Source organism: Dunckerocampus dactyliophorus, chromosome 3, assembly GCF_027744805.1.
Source record: "Dunckerocampus dactyliophorus isolate RoL2022-P2 chromosome 3, RoL_Ddac_1.1, whole genome shotgun sequence".
Classification (NCBI taxonomy): domain Eukaryota; kingdom Metazoa; phylum Chordata; class Actinopteri; order Syngnathiformes; family Syngnathidae; genus Dunckerocampus; species Dunckerocampus dactyliophorus.
The window spans coordinates 22006515-22022183 of NC_072821.1; the positions used below are offsets into that span (position 1 = coordinate 22006515).

The following is a 15669-nucleotide window of genomic DNA, read 5'->3' on the forward strand; positions in this document are numbered from 1 at the left end:
AACAAGTGAATTTACATGTAAATCATGCCAAAAAAGAATTGTGTTTATGACAATAGGCTTTTCTAAATTAAGTGAATCTCACTGTCGATACAATCACACTTTTTTCTTTTTCAGTAAAACAGTTCCATCCATCTAATTTGCTTATTGCGTGTTGAAAATAAGTGACCAACATAACAAACATGGCGACAAGAAAAGATGTTAGCTGCATGTTGGCCGAGTGGTTAGTATGTTAGCCCCACAATATACAGGAAACCTGGGTTCAATTCCCCATTGGAACACATCTGTGTGGAACTCACACGGTCCCCCCTGTGTACTGGCTTCCTTCCACATGCATGATAGGTTCACTCTCAAAATTGTAAGAAAATATAATAATACTCCTACATCTAGAATATGTAAAAACATTTTTGCTTAAATCCAGCCTAAAAAAGCAGATTTTATCTCAATTTAAGAATCTTATAAGAGCATTTGGCTTACTTCTTACCTTGTAACAACAACATTTTACTTAAATATCGCTGTGTGACTAAGAACAACTTGCTTATTTTAGGACTCATTATATTCTTAAAAGTCACAAGAAACATATTCTAGCTATAAGAATTCTAGCCAAGCAACTTTTGCTTACCACATTGGCAGAATTTTTTGCCTGAAATAAGAAAACTAGTCTCGTTTTAAGATAATTTGGGCTTCTTTCAGGTATGGCAGTTTTTGCAGCGTATGTGTAGTGTGAGGTTAGCTTTTGTTTTGATTTTTCTTTGTAGTTAAGCGTTCAACTTCAATACGAGCATCAGCATGTCTGTCCCTGGAAGAGTGTCTCGCAATGTGTGTCTCCATAGTCCAGGGTGGCAGCATGTCAGCATGGCGACTATGCTGTGTTTGTTAAATGTTGGCTGCACTTAGCAACCCCACACAAACGGCTGCAAGGGGCTAGCGGATTGCTCAGCAGCCTTGTAAGGCATTCAAGTGTGGGAAGAGGAGTGAGTGTGTATATTGTGGCGCAAGCGAGTGCATGCTTGGCAACCTGTCTTTACCGTAAAGCATCAGTGTGCTTTGTTTAGGAGACCAGCATGTGATGATAGCCAGGGGAGCGCAACAGTGTCCACTGATGCTGTTTGATGGCTAATCACGTTTTCTCACTGACCTACTTTCTGTGACTTCCTCGCTCTCTTTCTGTCCTTCACTGCCTCTCTCCATCCCTGTGGTGCTGATAAAGCAGCCAGTTTCACCCTTGGCTGTGTTAACCTTTGACCTCCCTGGCTAGCAGCATATACAAAAACACCATCCATCAACAATGACCCTTACAAAGGGTGTGATGAACAGAATGTCGGTAGTTGATTCCCGCAGAGAGTCACAATACGGTGCTTTTGTATTCTTCTCAGGAGCATTGTGAGAAAGAAAGGATCTATTTTACAGTCATAAATAGAATGTAGGTGCTGTAGGATCCGTACATTCTACCCACAGTAGAAGTAAATAGCCAGGACAGTCATAAGCACGGGCTGTGCTTTGAGTCATTTCTCATAACTGGACTGCCTCGTCATACTGTCTCATAGACCGTCAAGTGCATAATTTAAACCTTCATTTCAACACTGTGCTATTCATAAACACCAAAAACATAAGCACACACACACACGCAAGAATGTAATTGAGAGATTGGTGGGTCATTCAGTAAAGTCACAGCTAAAGTCAGGGTACACCAGTGGTTCTCAATTATTTTCCGTCATGCTCCTCTAGGAGACCGACATTTTTTTGTGCCACAGATACTATTGAGCACCTCATAATATGTATTTATTTATCCGTACAAACCAGAGCATGCAGCATACAAACACCTGATTATCAAAATAGATGAATAAAATGAGCTGAGATCTGCAACAGCTAAGGGTCTCACGAGATCTCACCAGGTTAAAACCTAGTAAGAGGTTGGAGAAAAGCTGTCTCGCGAGAACAGGGCAGACAGGAGCCAATCAGAATGTGAACTATGGCATCGCTACTATGAATGATAATAAATGTAATGTGGAAGCGGCAGTGTGTGGAGCATTATCGGAACTGCACATCATGTGCTTTACACACTTTAAACCCTGCAGTCTAACCTACCTTGGTGTTCCCAGCGTCTACGAGCGACGTGTGGATGTTTTTTTTTCCATCATAGCTGAACAGCTGCGGCACTGTTTTAAAGGGATAGTTTGGATTTTTTGACATGGAGTTGTATGACATCCTCATCAGCAGTGTAGTCCAGCAACAGCGACTTACCCCCCACTTGGTCTCCTAAGTCCAGTTCTGGTTGGATTTTGGTGATGAAGAACGTAGATCCGCTTAGTTGGTGGGGACATTTACGGTAAGTAAAGAGTTTGGCTTCTCAAAACAAAATGCATTCAAAAGAGTAAATACATTTGCATCACAAAAATGCCTTCTCAAAAAAAGCTGTCTCCCGCTGTATCCCTGCGCACTGTCGCCTGTGCATTCATGTGTATGTGATAAAGACGTTGGCATCTTCTTTCGCTGTGGAACACAAACGTAAACAAGATGGCTCACGGCTCTCCGTCACGGAAGAAAAGTGGCATTACCGTGAGTGTCCTCATCAGATACACATAAATCCACAGACGACAGTGTGCAGGTATACGGCAGGAGACAAATATAACACTGAGCGTTTTGTGAAGTCAGATTTTTTGGGGAAGGCATTTTTGTAATGCAAATGTATTCATCTTTTGAAAGCATATTGTTTACAGGAGCCAAATTCTTTACTTAATTGTCGCTACCAACTAAGTGGATCTACGTTCTTCATCACAAAAATCCGACCAGAACAGGACTTAGGAGACCAAGTGGGGGCTAAGTCGCTATTGCTGGACTACAATACGGATGGGGAAAAACAATCCGAACTATCCCTGTAATATCTAAGCAGAAGGTGTAGTAATTTTACATTTGATCAAAGTTACTTAAGATTTATCGGATCAGATATGCATTTGCATTCAGTCAGAAAGTAATTACTGCCATTGGGACGTGCAATGTGCCAATGCTGTCTCTTGCCGTAGAAAAGGTATGCCTGAGAGTATGTTATAGTTATTATGCATCATTTGTTTAAGTGGAATGCACATTTAATTGTTGAATTTGTTGTCATATTTGGAGGTGTAATTTAGGACCGAGCTAGCTTGTGTGAATGCATTTTGTTTATGTTGAATGTCACGGAGAAATTATTTGTATCTTATGGAAGTCGTAATTGACAGGCTTTATTTCTATATGTTCATTTTTACAGTGCTTGAAAGTAAAGGCTCTGATATGCAACTGGACCTAGGGTGCATCCCACTGTTTGAGAAACACTGGTGTACACCAACACATTCTAGGTGGGTAGGTAGTACAGCAGAAAGTGCTGCTGTCTCACAAGTAGCTCCAAAGAGAATATGACTTATCTAAGGGATCAGTGGAGTGGTTACAAAGTGTGTAGCTGAGGCCCAGCTGGATGGCCCAGTTGGCTCCAAACACACCAACATGTTGTGCTCACCTGTAAGGAAGACTTAATCCATCATGCTAGCAGAGCATCCAAGGACCTCTGCTCAGTGTTTGAAAAGCCGGAAGTATTTTACATGTGTATGTGCGTTTTGGAGACATTATCTACATTATTGCTCAATGTATAAATGTGTGCATGGTATTCTGTAGGCAACTCCGCTGCCCTCTGGTGGTTATTATTTTTTTGCAACCCAATACTTCTCAAGGCCACCTTTTTTGCATATTTGCTCTAATCTTCTTATTAATGCAACGGTCACATCAACAGCTTTCATTCAGTTGCACTACAGACACACCTTTATGTACAACACACACACATGACTGCAGCAAATGAATTGTCCATGTGCCAGCGTGATAAGGGGCGCCTATCTGATAAGTATCTTTCCAGATAAAGCCATCCGTTGAGTAAATATAGGCTTTATTAGGGTCACTGTGAGGGCTCAGCTCAGTCTGGATGCTGAATTGAACTAACAAAAACATTAATAAAAGGAATATAGAGCAAAGAAAGGAGGTCATTGGATGTTATTTACAGATGTGATCTCTGTATAAATAAAGCAGGACTGACAGGTCCACAGGAGACATATTAAATTGCCACTTTTTATGACTCCTGGATGACAGTGACACAGAGGTCTATCAATTAAATCTTCCATTATTAAATATGTGCAATTGCCTGAGATTATCATTGCCTTAATTTGAATTATTTAAATTTGGCATGATATGCCTAATGGGATAGATTGGCACGCACATATATATCCAGTGACTTGTGAACTCAATTCATTATTTTGGATACCAAGTTAATTAGATCAGACCATCATTGGAACTGTTTGAAGGAATACTAAAGAGGTGTTGTGGTAGGGATGGACATTTGAATAATTGTGAAACAGTAGAATACTCAGTTCATGGCTGGTGAGGCACTGTCTCATTTTGGTGTTTTTTTCTTTATGTTAGTACAGTTTGCTTCAGAGGATAACCAAAAAAAAAGGGGACCAATTCACTTTGGTTAAAAAAAAAAGTTTACAAAATGTTGTCAGATACTTCAGATTTCAGATACAAATTTATTAATTTTTTGTTATTATGTGAAAAACATTTGTGTTCTTACCTTTAATCTGGATATGAGGTGCATGCAGCCTTTCCTTCTCCAGGAAAAGTAGATACTTTGTTGTAAAAGTCTGGTCACCTCCTGTCGAGGTCGGGTATATAATCCTCCATCTTTGTAGTCAAATTCATTCATTCATTCATTCATTCATTCATTCATTCAGCAGCGCATAAACGCATCTTGAATTCATTTGACTTTCTGCTAGTTAGTGCTGCTGCTGTCAAAACCCCCCCCAAAAAACTCTGGCTTTTCCGCTATGGAAGAATGGCAGTGACAAGCACCTTCCAGCTCATGCACGCCTCCAGCCCTTCAGGATGCAGCGGTACTGCAAGTGCCTCCTGTATGACATTTGTATGTATTGTATTGTCCGATTAGCTAGAATAATGATGTCACACTTAGATCAAAGCCATTAAAAAGACTCTGAAAGTCTTTCTTATCAGTTTGTTTATCAGGAAATGTGCAAATTCAGCGTTTTTTTTTTTTTTACTCAAGAAAATGTTAAAAAGGATTAGAATCATACAGAAAATACAGTTATAATACAGTTCAACTGATAAATATTAATATTTATTTTATGTTATTATTTTTATTTTTTTTCGTCAGACGCTCTGCCTTACCTGCCTCCCCTGGTTGCACTGGTAATACTGCCTATAGTATACAGGAGATGTAGTATAGTATTATTAAGTAGTATTGTGCCGCGAGAGGTCATCCAATTGATCCAATTTCACTTAAGTGGTCTGAAAATGAGTATTTATTTAATACAAATAATGTATCTTTGTTCTATCTATGCCAGACACATACAATGACAAACAGAACAATTAAATGTTCTTCCACTAGATGGCAGTAGGTACATAATTAACCTGTGTACTGTCTGCATTTAGTCTAACCTAAACTATGTGCTTTGTTTCAATAAAAATGGGGGAGCATTGCCATAGATGTTGTTGGGTTGTGCTTCGTCAGATGGCAAACCGAATCAACAATGTGCACCCCAATTCCACACAAATGGCGGATTGGTAAACAATTAAGATTCAAGATTCAAGATTCAAGAGAGTTTTATTGTCATGTGCATAGTACAACAGCAGTTATACCATGCAATGAAAATCTTATTCTGTTCATTCTCCCAAGAAAAGAAAGAAAACAAATGAAAGAATAAGAACATAAGAAACATAAACACACAAACATATATACCAATAAATTAAGCAACAACAACAGACGAGACATTAATACAAGTAAATAATACACATAAATAAATAAATAAATAAAGTGCTATGAGTGTTTAATTAATGAATCAATTCATTATTATGCCCACCTGTGATTTCTGGTTTAGCAAATGCAAAGTCCCTGCGGTATAATCACATTGAGCGTACAATGTTGACGCTTTATTGTTGTGTCAAACTAATAAATTGGACTGTGGGTTTTAGGAGTTTATCAATGGAATCAAATGGCAATGACAGGAAATTGCTTTCACTTTGGGCTTTTCCCTGGCAGGGGTCACCACAGCGAGTCACTAAATACTCAATTATATGAATATACATAGAGGTATATTATATACATACCTCTATGTACATATGATATACATTTGTGAACATCCCTTTTTTAAACAGTCGGGCTTAAATTTGCTCCCTCTAATAATCCCATCAGATAAATTCAGGTAACAACGAACAGAAGATAAGCTGAGAGTTGAGGTAGCCTGATAATCCTTTAAATGCCTTACAGTTGTTAATGTGGCGGTGTGTTTGTGAGAATATGCTGCATTGTTCGTAATTATCAGAAGCATCTCTCTAGACCAGGGGTCACCAACCTTTTTGAAACTGAGAGCTACTTCTTGGACACCAATTAATGCGAAGCGCTGCCAGTTGGATACACTCTTCTGAAATAGCCACTTTGCTCAATTTACCTTTAACTATATGTTATTATTAATTGAAAGTGATGATATTTATCTATGGGAAGACACTGATCATGTTTATGATTTCTCACAATAAATATCAACAATGATTTGATAAGAAAAGAAACAGATAAATATCAATATGCAACACTTCATTTGTATATTTTCTCTGAATGCAAAAATTTAAATAAAAAATTGAATATTTTCAAATGATCTTGTACAACAGTTGCAGGAAATCACAGTGTCCCATTTTCACTGCCCACTAATATTTTCTCACAAATCATGAATTTGCACCATGTTTGTACAAATAATAAATCATGTAAAACATCACCGACACTCTTCTGCCCCCTGTTGAACACCGGAGAGAGGGGAGATTACATCGCTTTCTTTCTCGTCTTCAAGTACAGTTTTAGCAATTGGCATCATTGCTTCTTTGACAGCCTCCCCGTCTGAAAAGGCCTTCTTTTTCTTAATCAACAGTTGAGCTCTAAATAAGGCTTCGGTGCTTTTGGGGAGTTTTTTTAATCGTCTTGTGTAAAAACATTGCTGTTTGCACAAAGCTGCCTTTATCTTGCGGCCCCTTTCCCTGTGTGCAGTTAGCATGGTAGCTTGCGTGACTCGATGTCCCGTAAAAAAAACAAAAAAACTCTTACCTCCCATTCATCGTGAAAATTATATGTTTTCTGTCTTTCTGGGGGTCAGTCAGCTCCTCATTTTTGCTGCGCCGGCTCGCTTCTTTACACCATGTTTGTACGGTATATCTCCACAAACGCTACCTTTTGGTCATGCGCACAATACTGACCTTTGAACTATACGAGGTCAGAGTTCATTTATATTAAAAACAATTTTGTAAGTATTTTTTTAATATATTGTCGTTTCCAGTTTACATCTAAGTGTGATTTAAATGAGAATAGCTACCAAAAAAACAATTTTGCTGTTTTTAGAACAGGCTGGCGAGGCACCGTGTTGGTGACCCCTGCTCTAGACTTTAAGCCACCGGATGGCCAAATGAATAAAGGGAAAGATGGATGGACTTGTGCATAGACTTTTTATGTCTCATGATGATAAAAAGCTGATACAGAACACAAACATTGTCACGCAAACTCCAATTGCAGAACATCTTTGCTCCTCCTCCTTAGCGCCATGTAGAAGGCAATATTGGGCTTCCATGGCTTTACTGGTCAACTTGAAGACAGAGAGTGAACGGCCGTGTACTGCTGTGCTGCACTGGATTGCTAATGTTCTCCTCCCTGCCCAGGGGAGGACAGATTGGCTGCGGTCTGGGTGGCTGCTTCTTGTTTTGTTTTTTTTAACATTTACATGACAAAAGACAAAAATGTCCCCTCAGAAAGCTGCAAGTTAAAAATAGATTTAATGGACACAACATTGATGGAGTGTGATTTGAACAGATAGAGTCCTAACATGACTTGGATCCTCTTCACTTTTTACTACAACAGTTTGTTGCCTGGTTGCAGATAAGACCTTTGACCCTACCACACATGTATCACTATCAGCTTCAAGCAGGATGGTGGAACATGAAATAGATAAGTTGTTCTCCACATACGGCCCTGTTCTGTTGTTTGACTAGTTTGGATAGATTTACTTAGATTTATTTAGAAATACTCCGCACATCAGCCACTTTTGCACTGCCAACATCACTATGGAAAGTGACAGGATGGTGACTTCTGTCAACACTAGGGGTGTCACAAGATCTTGCCAGATTAAAATGTGACAAGATTTCTTGTTCAGAAAAAAATATCTCCTGGGCACTAGGCCTGGGAGAATAATAAAATATGAAATTAATTAATCACACAATAATTGTGATTAATTATTGTGAATTACAATTATAATTGTGATATGAATTGTGCTAATTTTGCCGGCCTCAAAATATTGGCATGTTCATGTGTGTCTGTTTTTCTCATCTCCCAACTCCAAACAGGCAGGAGGGAGGTTCACTCTGTGCATTGATTTCACCATCTGTGTGCATTTGCTCCATAGAACAACAGCATAAACGGAGTGATCCCTTTTGTCTCGGTGGGTGGGGGGCGGAATCGCTAGCATACACACACAGTGCAGAAGAGTGTAACGTCAAAGAAATTAAATGAGTAGATTGCAATATATTGTCATATATTTTTTATGTACTTTTCTTAAAAGTGATGTTAAAATGTTGTCTCGTTCTCGTAGACCCAATCTTGTGTATCATCTTGTCTCGTGAGCGGGTGAGTCTCGTGACACCCCTAGTCAACACACATCTATACTCAGTGCAACTGGATGTTTCTAACTTAAAAGGGACCTATCATGCAAATTTTCGGGCATTTGTATTGAGTTCTGGACTCAGCTACACACGATAACCTGCACAGAAAGCTTTCTAGATCTTGCAGACTCTGCACCTCTTCCTGCTGTGTTTCCTGCCTCCCGCCCAAACGGTCTGTGTAATTTAGTCCACTCCCGACCCTCCTCTAGTTACGCCTCCCGCCGAGCCCACTCCGGTGTGATTGGTCACACTCCCAAGCGCTCCCGAGTACTTCCGGACAGCTGCCGAACCCCTTTTGTCCGATAACTGTGTACTTACACAAAATAAACACAGCTAGGACATTTACAAATTCTTACTTACGGCTTGCTGTTGTGACTCGTCTTCATGTACAGTTGAACACGACCAAGTAACGTTGGAAAGGCATCGGACTTCCGCAACAGTTTGGCGGATAGTCCCGCTTCGTCTTGGCCCATGTTCACAAAACAGTCCCGTGTGAAATGCTGGTGACAGACAAGCAAATTTTTCTCTTGCTGGCCTGGAATCAGCAACTCCAACCATTTCTGGTCAGAAAAGAGGAAAACCATAATAAGTCCCCTTTAACAGCAATGAACCTAAGTAATACGACCCAAATGACAACATTTCATGCTGTACATTGTAAAATTTCACAAGATGGCACACTGCAAATACAGCTGACTTCACCTGGTATGTCATGTCTAGAGGGCTCTTATGGTAAAACATGAGAAGACCATAAACAGGTTTTTTATGCTCTAGAACTAAAACTAAAACTTTATGAAAACTATGAAAATATGCCATTTATTTGGGTGTGGAACCAATTAACTACGAGTTACGAGGGATTACTGTAGTTAGTAATGCAAGTGCAGCAATCATATTTACACTTTAAAGGACCCAAGCAAGCCTATAACATTTGGCTCCAGTCATGACCTCATCTCGGCCTAATGCGTCTCGATCAGATTCCACTTCCTGTGTGCTCGTCCCCTCGCCTTCCTGTGTGAAGTCATTGCTGAGCATAACCATGTTAATTAAGGCAGAGCATCTGCTTCTCCTGGGTAAACCACCCTCTCATTGATCTCCTCTTCAAGGTGCCTTCCTGCCCACTATTTCTCCCCTTCTCTGCTTTCCCTGCACTAAGTTGTCGCTAGCAGCCTGATGGTGCAGACAAGAGGGTCATTGTGAGCGAGGCCCAGTGGGGAATCAGGCTGCAGCGGCGGTTAAGCTAACGCAATCAGCTCCATCTCAGTGCAGAAGCAGTAGGCAGTGTGAAATAAGGACGGTAAGAGCCAGGAGGGATAGGTCACAGGAGCTGAAGTCATCCTCCCCAGAGGCCTGTATCCAAGGTCACCTCGGGCCAAGAGACTGGTTGTAAACCAATATGACCTCTGCGGAGAGCCAATGATGTCAGTCTCTTATCCCAAGATTAGATGCAACAAATCTAAAAGTATTATAAACTGACAGAATGGGGGGAACTATCTGACATAGTGGAAACCTTGCATGTTTTTTTACTTCTAAACAGTTACCTCGGAGCCCGGTAGTTGCTGGTATGGGATGCATTCATGTCGATTGTATCTTCAGACTTAAATGGACTTTTCCTTGTCGTGGAAGATGCTAACATACTTAAACCAGTATAAATCAACTTTGCTTTAACATCATTCACAGGATTGTGACAATAATCAGATTTTGCTCTGACAGTTCACTGGCTGTATGGCTTCCCCTGGAGCATCCCCAATCGTGCCACTTTTACAATGTGTTTATTGTACCTAGATTGCCCCAGGCTTTCATGTCCTACATGGACCACAGATGTCCACATAATACAATATCAGTTTTTCATGGTTAGGGTTTTTAGTTTGGGGGATTGGGTTATTCCGTGCTGATGGATGTGTCCAATTACAGAAAATTGGCATCGCTAGGGTTCTTTCTGCAAGCACCACATATGTGTGAAAGTATTATGGTCTTGTATGTGAGGTATCACACAAAAATTATTCTAAATGCAAACTCAAAGGCATATGTGTGTACGATGCCTGTCATAATAATCAATAAATCGATTAATGGAACGATAAATAAAGACGAAGTTGATCATTTTGCCCGCCTCGATAAATTGACACGTGCATGCGTGTTTGTTTTCCTCTCTGTCCTCTCTCTTTACCACACAGGTTGGATGACAAGAGGGTTCACTCTGCATCTGTCTGGGCGCGTTGGTTCTATATTGGAATGAACGAAGAGAGTGAACCCTCCTCTCATTCATCCCCTTTGTCCAAGTAGGTGGAGGCGGGGCTGTTAGTGAGTTGAGGTCAAGTCCGCCAGGTTAGCGTTTGCACAAGTTAGAAAACCCAGGCTGCTGCTCATCGTAACACCAGCAGCCAGAGAAAATCAACTGAGTGGCCCAGGAGCATGACAAGGAGGTGAAGACGAGCCTGCAGAGGTCAAGGCAGCATAAGCAGAGCAGGGAGCAGAGCACACCTGCACACATGCATAGGCTCCAGAGACGGCGGGGCCAATCAGTTGCTTCCTGCAAAAAATAAACACAAAAAGATCAAGCACATTAAAAAAACAATATATAAATATATAACAATATATAAATGATGGGTTGTCACACTACATTAAGTGAAAATAAATCTACAAGAGAGGAAGTCAATAAAAGGCATAGTTAGTCCCCACTTTAAAAGTGAACATGTCCTCTCACTTTTGTGCTTTGCTCTTTGCCCTCAGTGTGTCCATATGTCCCCTCAGTCCCCCTCTGTGCCCTCATCAAGAAGGAAACAGCCAGGCAGCAGGGCCACCCCAACCCCCTTATCAACACACCCACCCTCCCTGCGAGAACTGAACTGGGGATGCCCTGAAACAAAGACCCCAGCACATTGGGGTTATGCCCCTTTCTTTTGTCCTTGAAACACAGATTTGTCTGGGATGGTGAAAGGAACCATTCCTGGCCCATTCACTGTGGCTGCACTTAATGAGCTTGTTCAAGTCTGTGCTAAAATGGTTTAACACAAACTTTAAATGCTGACATCTCTGCTACTAGAGCCATTACATCAATGCTGATTAGGGCCAATAGGGGAAGGAGGGTTAACTGCATATAACACTAACTATAGTGATGGTGTCAGATGAATAGAAGAGAAGAGATAACGGATATTATTGTAGTATGTAACATTAAACCCGTAATGTTAACAACAATTTACAGAGCAGTGCAGCAAAGCATGATGGGAAGCAGCTCGTGCAGATTCAAGCTTGATCTTTGACTTTTTTTGAATAAAATTTACTCACATTTTTAGAATGGGGTACAATACAGGAAAAAAAAAACTGATCACTAGTAGAATTGTAGTAATTGTTACACTTATTATACAATTATTTATTTTATATGATTAAATTGTGTATTAATACAGAATCTTATCTAACAAAAGTTACTAAAGACTGAATCATGCAGAATTGTGCTTTAAAAAATAAAACGTAGCACACCAACTTTTTCAAAAAATCTGTTTTTTTTCTTTAATATTTCAACTTTATGCTACTAAAATAACATTATTTTTTCTCATCATATTACAATGTTATTCTTGTAAAATTATGAATTTTTCTCACTAGATTACAACTTTTTTCTCTTAATATTTTTATTTGATTCTTGTAAAAAATATTGCTGATTGTTCCATTTTTGCATTTTTTTTTTTTTAGTTTTCTTGTTCAATTACATTTTTTAGAGTGTGCCGGGGGGCCCCATTTGTTCACTTTGGTATTTGCTGACATGTCTTGTAAGGATTCCCCAATAGTTGCCTTTTGTTGTTTATATTTTACACAACTTAAGGGATAATTTTTTTTTTATTGTTGACTTCCTGATGCACTTTGGTTCGGCCTGCTGGAAGTGATCAAGCGTCCCCTAGTGTGGGAACTTCTAGTGAATCTTGGGCCTTTCCCAAAATTTAAAAATTCAGCTTGTCATTTGTGGTCGGTGGTGGTGTGTGTGTGTGTGTGCACACGGGGTTGGAACGCGCCCCTATGCTGTTTTACACACACACTCACACATAGAGAAATACTTTGGTTATGAACGCTCTGTTCACATGCGCATAAATATGCACACGCAGCAGCTGCAGTGCGTTGTGGGTGACGGCTGATCAGAGAGCGGGATGCTCCATCTCTGGTGAGTGAAAATAAATCTTGGCACTTTTTCAACCTACAGCAAAGCAACCGTTTAAAGAAATAATAAATAGAAAGGAAACAGTGTTGACTTCTTTGTGGTTTGGCTCGTGCGCTCGTCGCTATGTGGTTTCTTCACTGTTATCAAGGGTGCACCAATCATCCCTTTTTGTGTCCTTTTCCTTCACTTTTTTGTGAAGGGAGGGGGTTGTCCGCAGGGGGAGGGGAAGTAGGAGGTTAAGAGGTCTGCCCCTTTTATTTTCTTTCTCCTCCCCATATGACCAATGGTCCATTGAAAAGCAATAACACAATGTGTTGCCGTGGGTGTTCTCGGAGGTGGGGGCTTGGTAGGCAATGAGGGATCCACTCCTCCTTCCTCTTTTAGTACATTTGCTTTGGCTCCCTGTCCGAGTGGCAGCAGAGGCCGCAGAGCTTCTCTTGCCTTTCGCTTTCTCTATTTATTTTTCCCTCCACTGTATCCTGGAGTGGGTGGAGAAAAGCTGTAGGTGCTCAGCCACTCCCCCATCCTCCGGCTTGCAGAAACCTGCTGGGCTCCAGCAAAACAGCACTTTGGTCAGTTCCACAAGGTGCACTCACACAGGACTGTTTCTTGGCCAAACCTGCAACCTTCTACTGGATTCTTTTCTCTTTTGTGGATTTTCTCACTGTGGACTGCTTTGATATCAGGCTGTGATGGATGGGGCTTGGGCCTGGTTGGCCAGCCTGCTGTCCTCTTTCATGTGAGGCAGGTGTGTCTGAAGGAAGCTGCAAGAAGCAGCATGAGTTTGATGCTTTGCCGCTTGGATCCAAAGAACCTTACAATGAAACTGGTAGGCGGAACATAAAATAACTCAATAATGACATATGATTTGCATTTCCACTGCATTAAGAGAATACAGTCATAGCTTTCTCATCATGGACTGCAATTAAGTGTATAGTGGTGAGATCACCTGCACTTACTTACTTTAAAATTGTATTTGAAATCGTGAATAGAACCTTTGCTGTCTGTCTTGCCACATACGTGCCATGCGGCATCAATAGTCAATATTGAGCAGGATCTGTGCGACTGTGATAAAAAACAGGACAGCGCAGGTGTTAGGTTGTCATGTGGCGCAAATAATTGAGAAAGCTGCTCTGTGTGATTGGTCCATTTTGAAGTTGTAGAGTGAGCACCCGATTGAGTTCACACAAAACCGGCAGATGTCTATCCTTATTTCTGTTCTTGCTTTCTCTCCCTCTGCGTGTTCCTCAGCCATGCTCCTTATCTGGACCTGCTGTGAGGCCACAGAGGAAGAGGAGATGGAGCAAGCAGGTTATTACCAGAGTCTAGAGATATGCTGATAAGAGGACTGCTTTAATTACACACTGCTAACCTCCACACAGCATGACTCACGGGGGGGTTGGTGGGCCACGGGTTCAGTATGCGTATGTGTGTGTGTGGGTGTGTGTGAAAATGAGTAAGGGATTACACGCCTGCACACTTGAATGTGGACGGACTTCCATAAATTAAAATAGCCTTCCTTTTTATTATGAAGTGTAGTCAATGTCCATAATCCTCTCTGCTCCAATACTGACCTATTGATTATCCGATTGTCATGGTCCTCATGCTCATATATGGCTCAAGCAGCCCATGGGTCCACATCTTGGATTTATATGACTTGTTTTTGTCACGTTCCGTGTGACAGGTTAGACTTGGGAATTGCTTTTCTTATTGTGCACTTACATTTCTTGAGACTCTTATTTTGTATTTCTGTTTCTTCGGGACTGCGATTGGTTGGCGACCAGTTCAGGGTGTACCCCGCCTCTCGCTCAAAGTCAGCTGGGATAGGCCCACGACCCTAGTGAGGATAAGCGGCAAAGAAAATGGATGGATGTTTGTTGTAGATAGTGCCTCTGCTTTGGTTTGAGGGCACTGTGAGCGCAACTATGGCTGAGCAGTAATTAGAATAACTGTTTGGTTGGACTATAGGTTAGTTGGCAGATCATTGCGTTGTGTTTGCGGCGTTTTTGTATGACGTTTTTGTTAGAGGTTCACCTGGAATTATGCTCTATGCATCCTCGTAAGCATTATTCCTACTTCCTGTAATTAATAGTCTCCTTTTTGGGTGTGTTCCCATTCCCCATCTTCCATGGTGAGTTTTAGCCCTAGCTCATCCTTTGTAAAATAAAGACTTTATTGATTACACCAGCTATCATGTCTTTCCATCCTGAGGTAACGCGACCCCAAGTAATAGCAGATCATGGCAGTTTTGAGGGCAAAAGTGGAGAAAAATGTGAAAGTTAGCATGTGTGAGGTTCCAAAGCAAGTTCCAGACCAAAGTACACGGGAACCTTGGTTAGCGTCATTAATTCATTCCAGAAGGTCCGACTCTAACCAAAATGAATGCTAACCTAATACATTTTTCCACAAGAAATAATGTAAATACAATTAATCCATTTCAGAAAGCCAAAAATGTTAACACAAAACGCATTTTTATTGTTTTACAATGCTAATTTTTTATTCAGAAAATGCAGTATATAATATATAAATACATATAAATTCTGAATGAAAGAGATAAATGAACATTTAGGGTTACTTAAGCATAGGTCACAACTGGTGGTACAGGCTCCTACGGTCGGTCTACATGCTTATGTTTTTGTCAGATTGCAAGACAAACATACGCACTTTGTACGTCTTCATGTGTCGTCCGTACGGCCAACGTGCGTCTTTTGTATGTTTTGCTGGTGTCAAGTTTGGGCAAAATATAGATTTTATTATACGCTGCACTTGCGGACTTGTGTATGTCTGTCGCGCACCACACATGCACC

At 40.7% G+C, this 15669-nt stretch overlaps 1 protein-coding gene across 9 annotated transcripts in view; it reads left to right on the forward strand.

Moving 5' to 3' along the window:
* nav2a (neuron navigator 2a) overlaps positions 1-15669 on the forward strand; it is a 229267-nt gene that overhangs the window by 117801 nt on the left and 95797 nt on the right. Inside the window, exon 1 of one of the 9 annotated variants that reach the window (XM_054769970.1) lies at positions 13392-13691. The exons of the other annotated variants lie outside the window; for them this stretch is intronic. Coding sequence (XP_054625945.1) covers positions 13641-13691 — 51 coding nt within the window. The 5' untranslated portion in view covers positions 13392-13640. Of the gene's footprint in view, positions 1-13391; positions 13692-15669 lie in introns of those variants that run through there. 9 annotated transcript variants of the gene reach the window in all.